The 17,500-nt window shown below is 41.0% G+C and overlaps 3 protein-coding genes across 9 annotated transcripts in view; 1 reads left to right on the top strand and 2 right to left on the bottom strand.

Moving 5' to 3' along the window:
• LOC123504935 (chromobox protein homolog 1-like) overlaps positions 1-8,468 on the bottom strand; it is a 22,858-nt gene extending 14,390 nt beyond the window's left edge. The window contains exons 1-2 of one of the 3 annotated variants that reach the window (XM_045255887.1): positions 8,380-8,468; positions 2,100-2,163 (exon numbers count right to left, since the gene is read on the bottom strand). The gene's annotated coding sequence lies outside the window, so the exon portion shown is untranslated. Of the gene's footprint in view, positions 1-2,099; positions 2,164-8,132; positions 8,152-8,379 lie in introns of those variants that run through there. The other 2 variants (XM_045255889.1, XM_045255888.1) reach the window with 2 other exon arrangements.
• On the top strand, positions 8,137-14,255 carry LOC123504936 (1,2-dihydroxy-3-keto-5-methylthiopentene dioxygenase-like). 3 transcript variants are annotated; one of them, XM_045255892.1, is made up of 6 exons: positions 8,137-8,352; positions 9,416-9,550; positions 10,886-11,051; positions 11,727-11,846; positions 12,447-12,626; positions 12,828-14,255. In XM_045255892.1, exons 3-6 carry the CDS (start codon positions 10,929-10,931, stop codon positions 12,954-12,956), a joined length of 552 nt encoding a protein of 183 aa, XP_045111827.1. In that variant the 5' UTR covers positions 8,137-8,352; positions 9,416-9,550; positions 10,886-10,928; the 3' UTR covers positions 12,957-14,255. The 3 variants fall into 3 exon arrangements, with proteins under 3 accessions (XP_045111827.1, XP_045111825.1, XP_045111826.1); XM_045255891.1 differs by lacking the exon at positions 8,137-8,352 and adding an exon at positions 9,286-9,304; XM_045255890.1 differs by lacking the exon at positions 8,137-8,352 and having other exon boundaries at positions 9,233-9,774.
• Positions 14,256-15,752: 1,497 nt separating this feature from the next.
• LOC123504929 (coatomer subunit gamma-2-like) overlaps positions 15,753-17,500 on the bottom strand; it is a 15,761-nt gene continuing 14,013 nt past the window's right edge. For all 3 annotated transcript variants that reach the window (XM_045255876.1, XM_045255877.1, XM_045255875.1), the window contains 3 exons: positions 17,401-17,495; positions 16,809-17,046; positions 15,753-16,204 (listed from right to left, as the gene is read on the bottom strand). In XM_045255876.1, coding sequence (XP_045111811.1) covers positions 16,074-16,204; positions 16,809-17,046; positions 17,401-17,495 — 464 coding nt within the window. In that variant the 3' untranslated portion in view covers positions 15,753-16,073. The remainder of the gene's footprint in view (positions 16,205-16,808; positions 17,047-17,400; positions 17,496-17,500) is intronic.

Raw genomic sequence — 17,500 nt, 5'->3', positions numbered from 1 at the left:
CAGTGCCACACACTACTGGATCAAACTCAGAACATTGTCTAGATCAAGTATGCATCAATACACTGATGACAATACACTTATAAACACTACAAACACAACCTTTCCACGTGTTGCTGCCACACATGCACCTTCTCTCCTGCAGTGTTATGACTTGCATTATTATTATCATCAGTAGTGGTAGTTATTTTTTTCTGTGACGGCCATACTGGCAGGGAAGGAGCCAACAGTTCCTGGCAGAGAACACAGGACTTCAACACCAGAGGGAAGGTGATTGGAAAGCATGAGTGCCAGTAAGGCATTAACCTCACTACAATATCCAGCCAATTAGCTTTCTTATTTCAACCATCTGATTAATATTTGACCATATAATGCTAATTACTAATAATAAGACCTCCTTAATGCTAAAAATGACTGTACAAATGTTGTGCATATTACAGGTTGAGTTGAAAGCAATGATATTACTTGCCATTATTTTCAATGAATAAGAAATGGTTCTAAATAAGAATTTTCAGGATACAAATTTCTTGAAGGAATTAAGATCAAGGATTTCATGCAGTTCACACAAGACATCTTGAAATAGAGGAAAGTAATAATTCTAAATAGGGGTTCTCAACCTTTTTCTCATTAAGAACCCAAGTAATCTGACATCGAGCAGAATGTTAATCTAGTGACTGACACTAACTCAATACGCAACGGTACTGCAAAGGATATTAGATCAGCCATCTATGTACCCCTAAAAATCATCTTGTGAATCCTTGGAAGTTTGCAAACCCCAGGTTGAGAACCCCTGTTCTAAACAATTCATTTGAGTGTAAAGAAATCAGCCCATCATACTGGTGCAAATTTACCCAACATTTTGTTAGAGATTTTTCACAATACCAAGTCGTAAAATAACACAGACACGATGTGCTTTGCTATCTTAAACTTCACATCTGGAGTCCAAGGAAAATTATTTTTTTGTGATCAATATAAGGTAATCCTTGGCATACTCCAGCCTGATGTACCTTACCAGGTTTCCAGAGAGTTAGGTGTCTGGACCATTCATGCAAATAGTTCAGCAACCTTACAAGAGTATGTGGATTTGACACGATAACTTCATTGCTAATGGACACTTCACTACTGTCATACATAAACCAGAGAGAGAGAGAGAGAGAGAGAGAGAGAGAGAGAGAGAGAGAGAGAGAGAGAGAGAGAGAGAGAGAGAGAGAGAGAGAGAGAGAGAGAGAGAGAGAGAGAGAGAGAGAGAGAGAGGAAATGAATGTTATATTTCTAAATATGTTTTTGTATTTTAATTCATACTGGAATATCGCATTCCCTAAGAAGACAGAATTCAGAAACCACTGGTCTTGTAAGATGCAACCATAACAACACAGGGAAGCAAACAACAACTGGTAATGCTGGTAGAGAAGAGGTGGGTGAGGAAACCTGTGGTCATCCTTACATCTAATTCATACATTCGTCACAAGTGAGTGGGATTCAGTTTGACAAGGAAATGTCTTCAATCTTCACCTGCATGGGGACTGGCCACAAGTTGGCCTTTTTTTATTTTGTTTTATGTTGCCCTTGGCCAGGTTTCCCCTCCTACATATAAAAAACACTACTGGCCTTGAAGGAAACATGAGCATCAAGAGCAGGAAACAAATATGGAGCAAGAGAGGCACAGGGTGGGTTGCCCATCAGCTGGCAGCCACATATCACTTCAGTACTGCACACAGCAACCCAATGACTCCAATTTTTCTGTCTTTCAGTGTAAGCCATTTCAAAGACCAAACTGTTTTACTTGAAGTTTTCAACTTGTCTGATAGTACTTCCCTCTGAGACAATTAGCAACAGGGCCTCTCTCTCAGGTGCCCCAAACACTATGAAACAATCCAAACTCCTACGTACAGTACTCTAGTCAGGTCAAACAAACCATTTCTGAAGTGCTCCCAAATGCAAAGTTGTCTCATAAAACCTACCTGAACTTTACAGCAGTCAAAATAATCTTGTATTTATAACGAACACTATTTTGAATACTACGTATTATGAATTGTAAAGATTGTGTACACTCTTATTGCAAAGATTTGTCACATTATAAAAATGAATCAAGTGTAGCTTACTTTGAAAGGCGATTTGATGTAGACTTCCACCAACTGTCCCACTACAGGTCTGTGCGCTGCTGGCCTGGAAAGAGTCCCTGGTTACTTTTAACTCCATCAATCACCACCACACACAAATCTGCCAATAAACTTCACACCAAAAATGCAATCATCATAGCTGTTCTCTTTTCCTAAGCAACAAGCCACATTATAGTGAATGTCACACCACAGGAAAATGTTGTTTTCTTACATTAAATACATGAAAAAATGGCTCTTGTGTGACCTCAAAACTATTTCACACACCATCAGACTTTGAAAAATGCCTCAATCAAAAAGAAAAAAAATTGTATTTGAAATTGAGGGCAGCAGATTTCCCTTTAATTCCTTCAGTACCATGATGCATTTCCACATTCATTCTGCTTTACTATTTGGTGATTCTATAAAGCTTCAGAAACTTGTGGGGGATTAAAATAGTGAAGACTCTGGCCATTAATCTTCTGACCTCCACAGACCCTTCCTTATGTCAATAAAATGGTCTAATCATACAGAACTCTGAAGGTAAAAAATGTATCTCAGTATTGAAGGGGTTAAGTTGAGACGGTGTTGTTTCCGCCCCAAGTTGCCTCACTTTCCCGGTGTGTGGAGTGTGTTGTGGTCTCAGTCCTACCCGAAGATCGGTCTATGAGCTCTGAGCTCTCTCCGTAATGGGGAAGACTGGCTGGGTGACCAGCACGCAACCGTGGTGAATTACACACTTACACACACACACACAGAGAGAGAGAGAGAGAGAGAGAGAGAGAGAGAGAGAGAGAGAGAGAGAGAGAGAGAGAGAGAGAGAGAGAGAGAGAGAGAGAGAGAGAGAGAGAGAGAGAGAGAGTCATGAACTATAAATTTGCAACGGAAACTATATAGAACATCAGTCAATTCACCACAGGTCTCACCAGAAAAACATACATTATCTACATTAGAAAAATCATTGGTTGGGTAAAACTAAAACTAAAACTTCAGAGATGCTGTCTGGTGGTCAATGCAACACCACCACTGCTCTCAGCTATAACAGTGACCTTGCATTCTACCAACACCACAATAATTTAAGTCACTCATGGCAACACACACACACAAAGTAAAATTTCATAAGTCCAGTTCCTAACAGATATAATGGCAACACAATAAAGTACACATATGGTTTTATTGGCGCTCCAACCAAGTATACTCTATGTAATTGAAGCCCTGTCAAGAGGTCCACCCCCACCCCCCACTCTATGCACCCCCTCACCCATCAATCAATACTCTCCCTACTGAACGAAACTATTTTTTCTAGTACAGTAGTTTTTTTTCACCGGCTTTGAATGAATCTGAATTTTGTTTCCATCACAAATCAGTAACTTTTTTAAAATTCCCCCTATCCTCTTTCCCTAAAACTCTATCCCCTCAGACCATACTGTATTGCAATGAAAACTGAATAAAGGATTAATATGAAACAGACCAAAATGTGAGAAGAAAATAGTTTCATTATCACAAAGTACCACTAAGTAACACCACTACAGCAAAACCAAAATGTACTGACCCACAAGGTGAGGTGGGTAATCCCTGTGACGCTGCTATGTGTCACTCATTACTTCAAACAAAACAGAGTAACAGTTCCTCATTAAATGAAGAACTGTTACTCTTTTCTTTGAAGTGATGAGTGATACATGGCAGCGTCACAGGGATTATTTGCCTAACCATGTGGGTCAGTACATTTAAGTTTTACTATAGCTGTACATTGCTGCCCGAGCCAACCTATGCAAACTTATCTAATTTAACCAATCCTAATGTAACCTATCCCTAACTCTAACCCTATCATAACCCAGCCTAACACTAACCTAACCTATTTATGGTAATGTAAGCTAACCCAACCCAACCTATAGTCCTGCTCCTCCAACAATGTGGATTGGGTGCGGCTTGTTGGGGAATTCCCGCTGTACAGTGGTGAAGCATGTCTCATAGCCAGTGATGCAGCAGAGTTCTAATAGTAGTAAAACTTTAGCAAATATGGTCAGCAAATATACATACGCATTTAGCCTTAGTATTACAACGTATGAGAGAGCAGTAAACTTATTATTGATAATATATTCATAAGCCTGGCAAGAAACGTGGCATACATATTTTACAGTGTTGCTAAAAAAAATAATATACTTATAAAGAGGTTTCCTTGCGGTTTGGGATGAGTAAATAGTTCCATAGTTGTAATTAGATTATATCGTGAAGGAAAGTACTTTAAAATAAGCTGACATAAGTAAGAAAAAAACTACATTCAAATCTTCACGGCAGCAACACCAATCACGCCCGCCATCCATACAGGTGATGGGAGGTCAGCTGTGGTGTCCTTGACCAGGAAGAAAGAGAGGGGGAGGAAGAGGGAGGGGTAAGAGAGAGGGAGGAAGAGGGAAAGAGGGGGATAGACGAGGGATTAAAGGTATGGCAGCGCTGTCCTCCCGCTATTTCCCATGGGGGCCGCACCCAATCCACATTCTTAGACGAGCAGGACTATAAGCAAACATACCTAATTCAACAAAACTGATCTATCTCAACCTAACCTAATCAAACTTATTTAAGGGGACCGTCCGGTGAAGTTTTTAAGAAAATCGAAAATAAAGAGGTACGTGGGTAATTTTTTTTTTCACTGATAGATGTTTATTACACGGTTAGTTAGTAGTTACCAGCGAATCGACCCATAAATAACTGCATGAAAAATGAAAAATCAATTAAAAAAAAAAATTTTTCCTATAAACTTTTGTCACCAGAGGACAGATTTCAATTTTGCCGGTACGGATATGAAGTATGTGGTATAACAAAACTTTCCATCTCAGAATTTTGACTTTTTTATTTTCATGGCCATTATGATTTTTTTCTTATTTCGATTTTTTTTATATAAAATTATATTGCAGCAAAAAAAAAAAAATAAATAAATAAAAAAAAAAAAAAAAAAAAAAATCCAATTCTAGATGGAAATGTAGCAACTTCATTGAGCTTCAAAATGATACCTCAAAATTGAAAATCCATTGAGAAATGTGGGAGAAGATACAATTTAAATGATAAAAAGTGGAAACAGACAAAAAGGCAAAAAACCCCCAGAGATGTCATTTTTGTCCTCTATGACCCTGTACATTTATTTGGGTTGGATATTTCATGCTCATACACCACCATGTGCATCATATATGCTTTTTAGGCATGTTTAGAGTATTCTGTAACACTCATATGGCACCTGGCCGCCCCTACAATGACTGTAGCCATTAGGAGCTCGAAGGCGAGGGTGTCTCCCATCCATGCATGGTTGGTACAAATTGTAATTTCCACTTGCACCGTTTGTTCAGACATTGTAAGGCAAAAAAGGCAGGTAAAATAGGCTGGATTGTGGCTTGCAAGGTGTGAAATAACGGGCGAGATACTCAATAGATCCTCCTCCCATCGCAGTCACATGGACACTGATATGGAAGGGGAGAGGGTGTGTTCCTGTGTACGCCATAGTACTAAGTTGCCAGCGCCCACCTTTCCTTACCAAAGAAACCATTTTCCATGACTTTTTCTGTGCTTATCATCATCATTTATGGTACAGAGTGTGGGGAGGGGGTAAGCCATGGGCTGCGGTGGGCGTGGCAGGGGCCTTTTTAGTGTATTTCCCCAAAATACTCCATCATTATGTTGCCATATGTTCGGGGATGCTCTGGTGGTGTTTTGGGGATTTTCGATATTTTTCGATACCATGGCCACCAACCTAATTAAACATTAACCCAATGAGGCCTAACCTAGCTAATGTAACACTGTTGAGACGACACACACCGCTGATATGTCTTCCTCACAATAAACTAAATCAACCTAACCTAATTAACCCTCTCAGTACCATGCCACGTTTTCATATTTATTCTGGTTACCATCTGGCAATTTTATGCAGCTTCAGAAACTTACATGGGAATTAAAATAGTGAAGACTCTGGTTATTAATCTTCTAACTTCCATAGACTCTTCGTAATGCAAATAAAATTGCTTATTCATAAAAAAAAATAATAAATAAATAAATAAATTAATAAATTAAAAAAAAATAAAAAATAAAAATATAAATAAATAAAAAAATAAATAAATAAATAAAAAAAAATAAAAAATCTTGGCAAAAATACGTCTCAGTACTGAAAGAGTTAAACGGACCTAATCAAAGCAAACTAGCCTCACCTGACTGACAATGCTAAGAAAGCTATATCAAGTCGTTACTTTATTTCTCTTCACAAAATCTGGCAATACAATGGAAGTAATTGAGGGGACCCTGCCCAGCCACACTTCTTCCATAGACTCATTCAAATATTCCCCTTCTGCCTCCACATAGAGTTCTGATTAGCAAGATTTATTTATCTTTTATATTTTTTCTATTTTATTGGTCAGTGAAAAAAAAAAAAAAAAAAAAAAAAACACAAGTTAGCACATGTTCACACCAGCCTAGATATTAGGAAACACTCATTTGCGGTACACAATACCGGGCTTTGCAATTCCCTCCCCGAGTCTGTTATTACACGTCCCAGCCTCACATCATTCAAATCTGCCTTAGCATCTCATCTTGGGAATCTACTTCTTGAATATTAAGACTAACGAGTCTGTTAATTTACTTTATTTTATTTCATTTATGCAGGAGAGAAGGCCAGCCAAGGGCAACACACACAAAAAAAAAAAAAAATAAATAAATAAATAAATAAATAAATAAAAAAAAAAAAAATAAATAAATAAATAAATAAATAAATAAATAAATAAAAAATAAAAAAGGCCCCACTTGTTATTGCTCATGATGCACTTTCCAGCCCTTTTGTATTGTTAATTTGAGTTATAGAGTACTTGTATTTTTAAGGGCTGGCTGGCACATCAGCAGAGTGGCTTTTTTTGTCCCTTACCAGATTCAGAGGGTCAGGAAGCTCACCCGGTAAGAGAACTGGCATTCCTCAGTCAGTCCATTGCACAACATCCTTCCCCCTCCCCAACCCCACCCCCCAAAAAAAAAAAAAAAAAAAAAAAAAAAAAAAAAAGGAAATCTTTTAAAACCTGTTGTCAGCATTACCAACAATTTGTGGTGAGTATATGTGAGGGTTCAAACCAGGAGAGCTTGAGGGATCTGTAAGTTAGGGCACTCTCATAAAGAAACCATCCCACACGCTCGCCTCAATTCCCAGCTCCTCCACCCACCTGATTTGACGTCACATATATGGAGACACACTATTGGTCAACGAGAGAGAGAGAGAGAGAGAGAGAGAGAGAGAGAGAGAGAGAGAGAGAGAGAGAGAGAGAGAGAGAGAGAACGACAGGAAAGTTGCCAGCCCCCCTCTCTCTCGTTGACCAAAAGCGTGGCTCCATCTGTGACGTCAAATCAGCTGGATGGAGGAGCTGTGAAGAGGAAGCCAAGAATCAAGACAAGCAGACGGGACAGTTTCTTTACAAGTGCCTATATTAGGACGTGTCGATTTAATTGCCAAGCGTAACTGTAACCCTGCAGGAATTTTAGTCATTTTATTGTATAACTGGCAGGGGGGGGGGGAGCGGGAGGTGGTCCAGGTAGTCCACCCCATCCTCTTACGTTAGGTTAAGTTAGCTGATCTTAATGAGGTCCAAGGGGATGGTGGTGGGGATGGGGGGAGGGAGATGTCACAGGTTAGGTTAGGTTTGTTGACTTTAAAGGAGGGTCAATAGGTAAGAGTACGAAGGGGGTTTGGGGTGGGGGGTTGAAAGTATACATTTACCTATAGGCCTAACTTCACACAATTCAGAAAAAAAAGTACACAACACCAAAACACACACACCTTAAGTACACCGAGCCATTGAGGTGCACACAAAACATTTGCCGCCCCCCAACCCAGCCCAACACACAAACAAAAAAAAAAAAAACACACACACACACACATGTACAAACACACACACACAGTAGGCGCCAAATAGGCCTATACACAAAGGCCTCCACAAAACCCGTCATTACCAGCAGTACACAAGCAGGCACACTTATACACCTAACACGCGGGAGTGTACAGGTGTGGGCGCCAACCTCAGCAGGGGCGGGCAGTGGTGAACGGCAGGGGAGGCAGAGGGCGGCAGAGTGGGTGGCTGTGTGTACATTGGCGGCGAGAAGGAGCAGTGAGTAGGCCAGGGCAGTGAGGCTCCAGGAAGGCTGCAGCTCGCCATCACACTGCTGCACCGCGCCCCCCGCCACACTCACGCCACCCCCAACACCTCACGCCCTCAGGAAACCGTGGACAACGACAAGGGTTAGAGGAAATCAGATTTAAACTCACCTACACAAGTACCGATGTCCTTATGGCGGCAAGTAAGATGGCGCCTTTAAATGTAGACAACCGAGATTCTTAAAGCGTATTGTTTATCTTTTAAAATATTAGTTTTAGTGTATTTGTGGTATATATAATAAAATTTAGATATTTAGAATTTTGTAAAGTAAGAAATATATTGATAACTGCTATATATGCCATGTATTATGATTATATTTAAAAGCTCCTTTGACTAAATTCTCATTATTTTTAATTTCAAATAACAATATTCAAAAAATATGCTTCCAGCACAATACCAAACGTTCATTGGTATCAATTCAGCATTGTTAGTGCATATTAACGAGATAGGCAGGGCAGAGCATAGGTGTTTCCATGCAAGTGTGGCTGGGCGCGGGTCGCGAAATGTGAGGATGCCAGTGGCCAGTGGACACCGTGACACCGTCTGCTTTGGCGGGCTTCCTTGTTGCCCAGGTGCCCTGCGCCTGACACGGTGACACCCACAGTGGTGCATGCAGGACTGAGTCAGTTGCACGCCTTGCTGGAAAAGAAAATGAGAAGAGGGATCGGCGTGGAAAATCCGGACGATAGTGGAGAGGATGGAAAGGAAAACAAATAAATAAAAAAAAAATAATAATAATAAGCAACCGAAGAAGGCAAACACAAGTCAAATGAAGACTTTATTAGTGGATAGTTATGGTAAACGATTGAACGAAGTAATGATTAACGCTAAAATAAGTCGTGATGTGCCAAAACACGTCTGTATATGCATATATTAGAACATGCGATGTTACCCTAAAAACAGTATGCGCACGCCACACCACACCACTCCCCTCACGGACCCTCACTCTCAGTCCCCCGGTGATGATGCAACCTTGCCTACACCACCGACTGTCCACCGTCCATCGCTTCCCTTACTGCCCTGCTTTCATTATTGGTGTATTTATTCTTTCCCCATTTTCTTGTCACTGCAGATATTCATTCCAGCTGAAGGTCAGAAATACAGGCCTGCTGGGACTTTTATATTATTTCCTCCCTTGTTTCGTAGTTGTACAGTCAGTGTGCGCAGCGTGCTCAAGGTCATCCCCAGAAAGCGCAGCGCCACGGCCCGATGAGGAATTGCGAGTGGCAACACACCCCTAGCTATCGTGACACCTGCTGGAGACACCCACACCGCGGCAAGGTGAGCACACTGCATACACGGCCACCACACTACAACTCGCTATTAACAGACCCCGAGGCGTGTGCTGAACTGGAATGGTAGAGTGGCAATGCTCCTGTTGTCCCTGCTAGTGAAATACGTGTGTTGTGGTGGTGGTCGTAGCCCCGACAAGGTTATCCCACCCACCGCCTGCCTCTACTGTGGTGAAGGGCGGGATGAGGGATCTGCCTGCCGCCTCATATAAAGTAATTGCCACTCCCGCTCGTTGTTGTGTCGAATGCTCTTCCGCTTCACTAAAACCGCGTAATCTGTCGCTGTTGAAACGAATGAAGTCATTACCTCACTAACCGGTAATTCTGCCTTTACTGTAGTTATTTTCTAGGTTGCGGGGAGAACATAACTCTCTGTCGCATGAAGACGCTCTGTGGTCAGAACTCGGGTCAGACAGCGTGTATGTTGCCTTTATTTCCTTGCTGTAGTCACTTACCTAGCCCAGCGTGCCCTCGGGATCCAGCTGGTATTTATCTGTGGCCTACGATTGAGATTTAGTGGTTTAAAGTGAAACAGGTTGCAAGAAGGAAAAAAAAAAAAAATGATATAGCTGTGTTGTGACGTGACACGGGGAAGCAAGCAATTATCCCAGGGGAGGCATGGTGACAAGGGTGGAGGCGTGGCTTTTTAGATGTGAATTGCTGGTTTCTTTTTTTATTATTGATCGTGTTTTATATTGGATGTTGTTAATGTAATGTAAGAGTTTGTACATCTGCCAGAACTTCGTGCTGGTGTACATACACACACACACTTTTTATTTTTTATTTTTTAGCTATGAAGGTGTGAAAGTTGAGTTCCAGTGGTTTTTAGAGGAATCAGTCACCATTACACTTATATTAAGCTATTCTATAACTCCCCCACCTCTCTCTCTCTCTCTCTCTCAACCTTAAGCAGAAAATTAATTGTTAAAAAAAAAAAAAAGACATGCAGAGCCAGTGAGGAATAGCTCAGAATACAACTAAATTGCCACTCACCACAAAGTGATAAGATCTGGCGAGATGGCATCAAATTGTAACCACTGTTCTCAGTAAACATAGTAGTAATAGTACAGTACCACATGGTCCTTTCTCAAAGTGACGACAACTGAATCCTCTCGTATAGTATGGCGTGTGTGGAATGTTGCTGATGAATTTCCTTAAATTTGTTGAAAAGGTTTGGCCAAGTAATATTGAACTTCAAGACAGTCTACTTCACTCATGCATGAGATGCTTCACCTTAACTGCATTCACTATCAATACTATCTTAACAGGATCACTGTTACTACTACCACTGTTGTTACCCTCACCTTCCTCCACTCATCCACAGTCCCAGGACATTTAGTAGCAGCAGCAGCAGGACAAGGATCAGGATGGTGCGTGCCTGGTACATGGATGACAGCTCGGATGACCAGAGGCTGGAGCATCAACTCACACCACCGAAGTCTGTATCCCTGGAGGAACTGGCCAAGAATACAGGTGTCATATATTACAAGGTGTGTCAATGCATCTCCACGTGTTGTGTAGCATGTACTGAACCTATGCTTGTTCTCTCCAGTCCATTTGACTTACTGTTAATTTTGATTTGATCTAAAAGTTCTTTATTTTGTCTTTCCCTTCTGTGTAAAGGAAAAAATAAATCATTCTAGGAAAATTAATAAAAAATCATGCAAATGTAGGTAAACACCAGAGAAGCTGATACAAAAGCTAGTCCAACTCAACATAACCACTCATGGGGAAAAAAAAAGAAAAAAATTTCCCAATGTACAGATATTTGTGGCATGACCAACATCACAAAGGTGTGTGAAATACTCCATACAATCAGAACATGTAAATTCATTGATTTAAGAATAGAAATATGGTAAGAAAAAAAAAAGTCAGTTTGGAGTAACATTTTCCACTGCTCCATCACCTCCAACCTGTGAGGTAATGACACCCTGACCAGCAGAGGTAACATGCAGCAGCAGCAGCAGCAGCAGCAGGTCTTAGGAATACTGATGATGACATGACTTGGCTGCACCTGGGAGGAAGAGACACAAGAGAGCCAGTAACATTTTTTATCCTATCACGTGAATTTCCACATTAGAGAAAGGAAGGAAATACAGGTTGTTAGAGAGAGTAATAGAGTAATGCACAAGTCACACATCTCATTTTCTCTCCTCCTGTCTTAGTTGGACCCAAAGAAGTATGATGAGGAGGGCAAGCTGAGTCGCATCAAGGAGGAACGCGGCTACAACTACATGGACGTCATACAGGTGTCCCCTGAGAAGATGCATAACTATGAGGAGAGGGTAAGTGGTAGTGGTGGTGGTGGTGGTTTGACCTTAAGCTTTACCATTTCTTTTCTTTTGTGATATTTGTTTCTATACTTTGTACCTTGCTGTTTTTTGTATCCTCATTTATGTACTCTGTTAAATAAACTGTTCAATTGGTGGGGTAGGAAATGGATGGTGCAGAGAAAGAGAGAGGTGGTGGGAGGGGGGGAGGAGTGCTGAATAACATGGATGAGCGAGTAATTAGTCAGGAGGGGCAGAAGGTGTGCAAGGTTGGGGCTGCCACTTGTATGTATATGGTATGCAGCTGTTTAATGTGAAGTGCAAGTGTTTCGTGAAGTGTACAGCTGTAATGAATAAAGTAAGGAAGTTTATTGGTTTGTGGATCTGCTTTTACCGTTTTTTTTTTTTTTTTTTTTTTTATTTATTTATTTTTTTTTTTTTGTGTGTGTGTGTGTGTGTGTGTGTGCACGCACGTGCATGCGTACACACACATAAGTTATCTTGAATTTTTTCTGTTGTCAAACGTGGGACAGAAAATATCTTTGCACATTAAATGTGTCCATTTGTTCTTTCCCACTGTTGATGATGTAGTTTGTTTGTCACACTCACCCACAGATCAAAGTGTTCTTTGAGGAACACCTTCACACAGATGAAGAGATTCGCTTCATCACGGAAGGCTCTGGTTACTTTGACGTGAGAGACCAGGAGGACCACTGGATCAGAATTGAAGTCACACCTGGAGACCTGATCATCCTGCCGGCCGGGATCTACCACCGCTTCACCCTTGACACAAAGGTAGTGTGGCGGACAAAACGCTGCTTGTTCTGCACTCTTGATATCAGGACTATTATGCCCTTTCAGAATATAACTTATACCTTCTCTGTCAAAGCACATTGAGTTTCAGTTTTGGTTTCTTCCTTCCCGTGAACCATTTATCACAGCCTTCATTGCTTTACCATTGCATTCCTTAAGCTTTACCTGACCGCCTTCTTGCAGAACTACATCAAAGCGATGCGTCTGTTCACTGGTGAGCCGGTGTGGACGCCCCACAACCGCCCAGCAGACAACATGGAGGCTCGCAAAAACTACATTCTGCAACAGAGCAAAGGCTTCCTGGTGAAATAGACGTGGAGCATGCCATCAAGGTAACGAGGAGCACCTGGGTAACTAAGACTGGTAGGTAGTAGATCCTTGAGGTACAAAACAGTGGTGTGATGGCAGCTTGGCACAGGATGGCTGGATGTGTCTGATGCCCACTGCTGCTGCTGCTGCTCTAGGCTGTGGACGCCAGACTTCTTGCTGGCCTTTCTGTCAGTTTTGTAAGGAACTTTTGTTAATAATATATATATATATGCAGAGTATATCTTGTTGGTAATTATAGGTCAGTCTATTAGTGCAGTGGATAGTTGACATTTTAAATGAAAGCATTTTGAGTATAAAGATTTATAATTGTAACTAATTTGAAGATTAAATATATTTTAGTGTATGAAGAAAATCTGCCTGGTAGTATATATTATGTGAAAATACATGATTGAGTTAGTAGCTTGAGCTGATGTTATATGGGCATCACTTATGTTGTGGCCTGAAGCTGAAAGCTGTTGCTTGTAAAGCAGAAAAGTACAATTACCTTGGTACAAACCACCACGCTCCCTACATGTGCACACACTGGAGATGTGTTAGAAAGTCTGTATCTGCATCATCTTGAAAGCCACATTTATTTTGAAGATTTGATAAACACCTGCATCCTTACAATGCACAAACAGTGTTACAGATGTAAGACATTATATTGCTGAGCAGTTTTTATCATGTAATGGAATGTTGTAACAGTAAGAAAACACACAATGTAGTGAAAGTATTAGCCATTTGAAAAAATTGTAATCTATAGCAAGCATCTTGGAAAAGAGATACCATCCATGTATCTCTGAATTGAGATCTAATTCACCTTTAATACATGTTTACTTTTGTCAGCTTGTTGAGCCCTCCTGGCTCTTGTGCACAAAATTGTATCGTCACTCTTGCTTATTCCAAGTGCAAAATATACTTTTGGTAGCTTGTTGAATAAAATTGATTTATTTTTTAGCTCATTTCAAAATAGATAACATATTTAACATGATCCAAGACATTCCATAATTATTTCCTTGACCTGTTTTTCTGTAGTCTAAAATTTCATATTACTACATGACTATTTCCCAAACCTGTAGTGTCTTTGTACATCCATGTCCCCCTACAAGTGGCCTTATCACAACAATTAAGTACATGAATTTTCAGCTGTGAAATTGAGCCTAAGTGTTAGTTTGGTAGTACAGTACAGCACATGGCCCTTTGTTGTGGTAAGAGTAGATACCATGGTCTGTGTGGTGAGAGATGCATCTTGTGCTTTTTTATCCCAGGGTTTTTATTGGTGCAATAAATATCTGTGACAAAGATGCCATTGATTTACCTCCAGATCCACCCAGCCCTTCACACCTAATGCATTATTTTTAATGTCCTGGCCTATAGTACCAGTAGGTAACTGGAAGAGTATTGGAAGCGCTGTTCAGCTTTCACCCATTAGTGGCACGCAATTTTATTTATAGTGGTATCCATGTTAGGGCCCATATCACCACCAAAGCACATCTTTGGTGTAACCACCTGAACATGTAGGTAACTTTAAACCACTAGACAAATCGCAAAGTATCAAAGTGGACGTCTGCCTGATCCCACGCTCACCACCTTATCCATTACGTCACCGCCTCCATAAACAGAAGTATTGTTCAACACAGCACCAAATAAAGAACTGCTATGAAGAAAGCAAGATGAAAATGGAAATGACATGCAAGCATCCATTCAAACAGATGAATATGAGAGAGAGAGAGAGAGAGAGAAATACTTACTATCCACATAGTCACATTCACACATTACATGTTCAAATTATGCAAAAGTAATTTGTATATTAATAGTCATAATCTTAACAGTTTATGGTACAGGGAACTGATAAGCCAGACACCCACCTTTACATGGGGTCATTGACTGGAGTGGTGTCCTTCAACCCACTAAGACACAGTGAAGTTGACAGGAGCAAGAGGACACTAAGATGCTGCTAACCCACAAGGAAAGGGTTCAATAAAGATTAGTACAGGATAGATATTAATTATTTGAGAGGAGCACATGGAGTGATAAAATGGGAGGGTGAGATACTGAATGTGCATCATATGTGGTAAAACCACCAGTGCAAAGCAAGCAGATTTTAGAGTAGTGAGATAAGTGATAAGCAATACACCAAGATAATATGGATATAATGAAAGGATGAAGAAAGTGTGTGAATCAACTTCCTCTGTGCCCTCTTGTCTGTAAAGGACAAGTCCATATTATAAATACAGTCAGTGACATTCTTGGTTCACATTTGTGCATCACATTGCACAAACTAGCAACTCACTACGTAGCTACATGGCACCTTAGGTTAGTCACTTGTATGGTTTTTGGAAGCAGAGAATAATAGATTCAGTGTTTGACAGGTTGACAAAGGGAAAAGTAATCTTCTATGACCACTCCTTTCAGTGAACAAAACAACTGTGTTTTAAACAGTGTTTTACTGAGATGATATGCAGTGCCTGGAGAATGTATAGGCCACAATTGCAAAGTACCAATGTTGGAGTTTCACTACAATGATGAAATGGATAGAAAAATAATCTGAATAACTATCAGCAGTGAAAAGACTGAGTGTGATAGTGAAGATAAAGGAGTGGTGATGGATATGAAGATGCCCCTCACCATACACATGGTGGTGGGGTGCCCCAGAATGTTTGATATTTTCCATCTGTTTAGCTGTAAGTGAAGATAATCCTTTACTTGTCTCTTGATTGTATGTAAGGCATTTTCCAACCTGATACTATGTCCTCCAAGAAGTGAGCCAAGCAGAAGGTGGGATTAACAACACTGTCATCCTGGAAGTCCACTTTAATATTGTTAGTCACTGACTTCTTTAAGAATAAACTAATATAAAGCAAAACACAAAAGGTCCCTTTGCAGTGATTAAAAATAACATTATTCATAATAATAATAATAATAATAATAATAATAATAATAATAATGATAATAATAATGGACAAAAATAAAAATAACAATAACAGACAACACAATATAACTCTACCATAGTGCTTCAGTGTGTTCATAGATACTATAGGAAAAAATCTTTCAACACATATATCCTGTTCTTTCTGCATATAGACAACACCTAGTACTCTCCTGCCCTGGCCGACCTCCTTAACCAACAGCCGACGCGATGACCTCAGAAACCTCGGGGTCGTCGGAGCGAACAGTCAGCTGCATGGTGACCCCGTCCGCCAGGGCAAGCTTGGCCCGCACCAGCACCTCATGACCGCCTCGGTAGGTGCCTGTCAGGAGGAAGGGAGAGGTGTTAACTGAGGATGGGGAAAAGAAATAAAAAAAGATTGTATTAAGTGGTGATGGGGCAAGGAAATAGAAAAGACAGTGCATTAAAAGGGGATGGGAAAAGGAAATAGAAAAGACTAAGTTAAGTGGAGATGTAGAAAGAAAATAAAGTGGTGAGGGTGGCAGGGGCAGGTAGGAGAGAAACGCAATACATTTACACCTTTCATTCTTTTGGCTAACTCTCTTGACCCTGTTTGGGAACTAGCATCTCAGTGGGCCCTTTCTTGCATAAATGTTTTTGTTGCCCTTAGCTGGTTTTCCCCTTAAAAAAAGAGAGAGAGAGAGAGAGAGAGAGAGAGTATTTATTCTCTTCAATACCTCCCACCCTCTCCTTGAGTCCAATCCATCACATAACTCTGTTCTACCTAGTCAGTCAACACATTCGAACATCACTTCTCTGCAACTCTTCCCTTCTCCACTTTCTCAGACACGATCTCCATTACCTTCAGTGCTGCCCATGTTACAAAAAGCAGTTGGAAGAATGGAAGCTTTCAAAATACAGGCACCAGCATTAGCAGCAGACACCACCCACACATCATATCCCACCTGCAAGGTATAGGGTGTGGGAGCTCTTGCCCTCTGGAATGCGGTCGGATCGGTCACAAGGATGCATGCCAAGAAACTGTGTAATCTGCGTCACTGCCTCCTCCAGAGTGCTCATGGCAGACAAGGCAAAGGTGTCCTCCAGCTCATTGGTGGCTCCCAGCTCCTCCCAGCCAGCTGCAAAGTTGCTGCGTGCTGCTCGCTGCACGTGGTCTGCCACACTGATCTCCACGTCTTCCAGCTGTGGCACAATGAAAAAAGTTGAAAAAAATATGAAGGCTGTCAGTTTTATGAGATGACTAATGAAACCTCACAAAATACACATTCATAAACAAATACATAAATCAGCAATCATACAATCACCACCACCACCACACCCTCTAACAACATACAAACACCACTGTACAAACAACATAACACACTGCACTGTCACCCTCAATCACCACCACCACCACACCTCATCACCCATCACACCAAGTCACACTACAGTATCCCTCTAACAACACACAAACACCACTGTACAAGCAACATAATACACTGCGCTGTCACCCTCAGTCACCGTCACCACCACCACCACTTCACTGCCACTCCTCACCGTGTAGTCATCTTCATAGCCTTCATCTGTGTCAGGCTCCCCAGTGGCTGGATCACAGTCCCTGACGGTGAACTTGAGGGTGGCCGAGAGGGTGCCTGGG

The sequence above is a fragment of the Portunus trituberculatus genome, chromosome 17 (assembly GCF_017591435.1).
Source record: "Portunus trituberculatus isolate SZX2019 chromosome 17, ASM1759143v1, whole genome shotgun sequence".
In the NCBI taxonomy this organism is placed as follows: domain Eukaryota; kingdom Metazoa; phylum Arthropoda; class Malacostraca; order Decapoda; family Portunidae; genus Portunus; species Portunus trituberculatus.
This window is presented reverse-complemented; position numbering and strand designations above follow the sequence as displayed.

Excerpts from the sequence above, each read along its gene's own strand:
- LOC123504936 (XM_045255892.1), top strand. The coding sequence starts at position 10,929 with ATGGTGCGTGCCTGGTACATGGATGACAGCTCGGATGACCAGAGGCTG. Across the intron at positions 11,052-11,726 it reads CAGGTGTCATATATTACAAG|TTGGACCCAAAGAAGTATGA; the intron begins GTGTGTCAATGC and ends CTCCTGTCTTAG. Across the intron at positions 12,627-12,827 it reads GCTTCACCCTTGACACAAAG|AACTACATCAAAGCGATGCG; the intron begins GTAGTGTGGCGG and ends GCCTTCTTGCAG.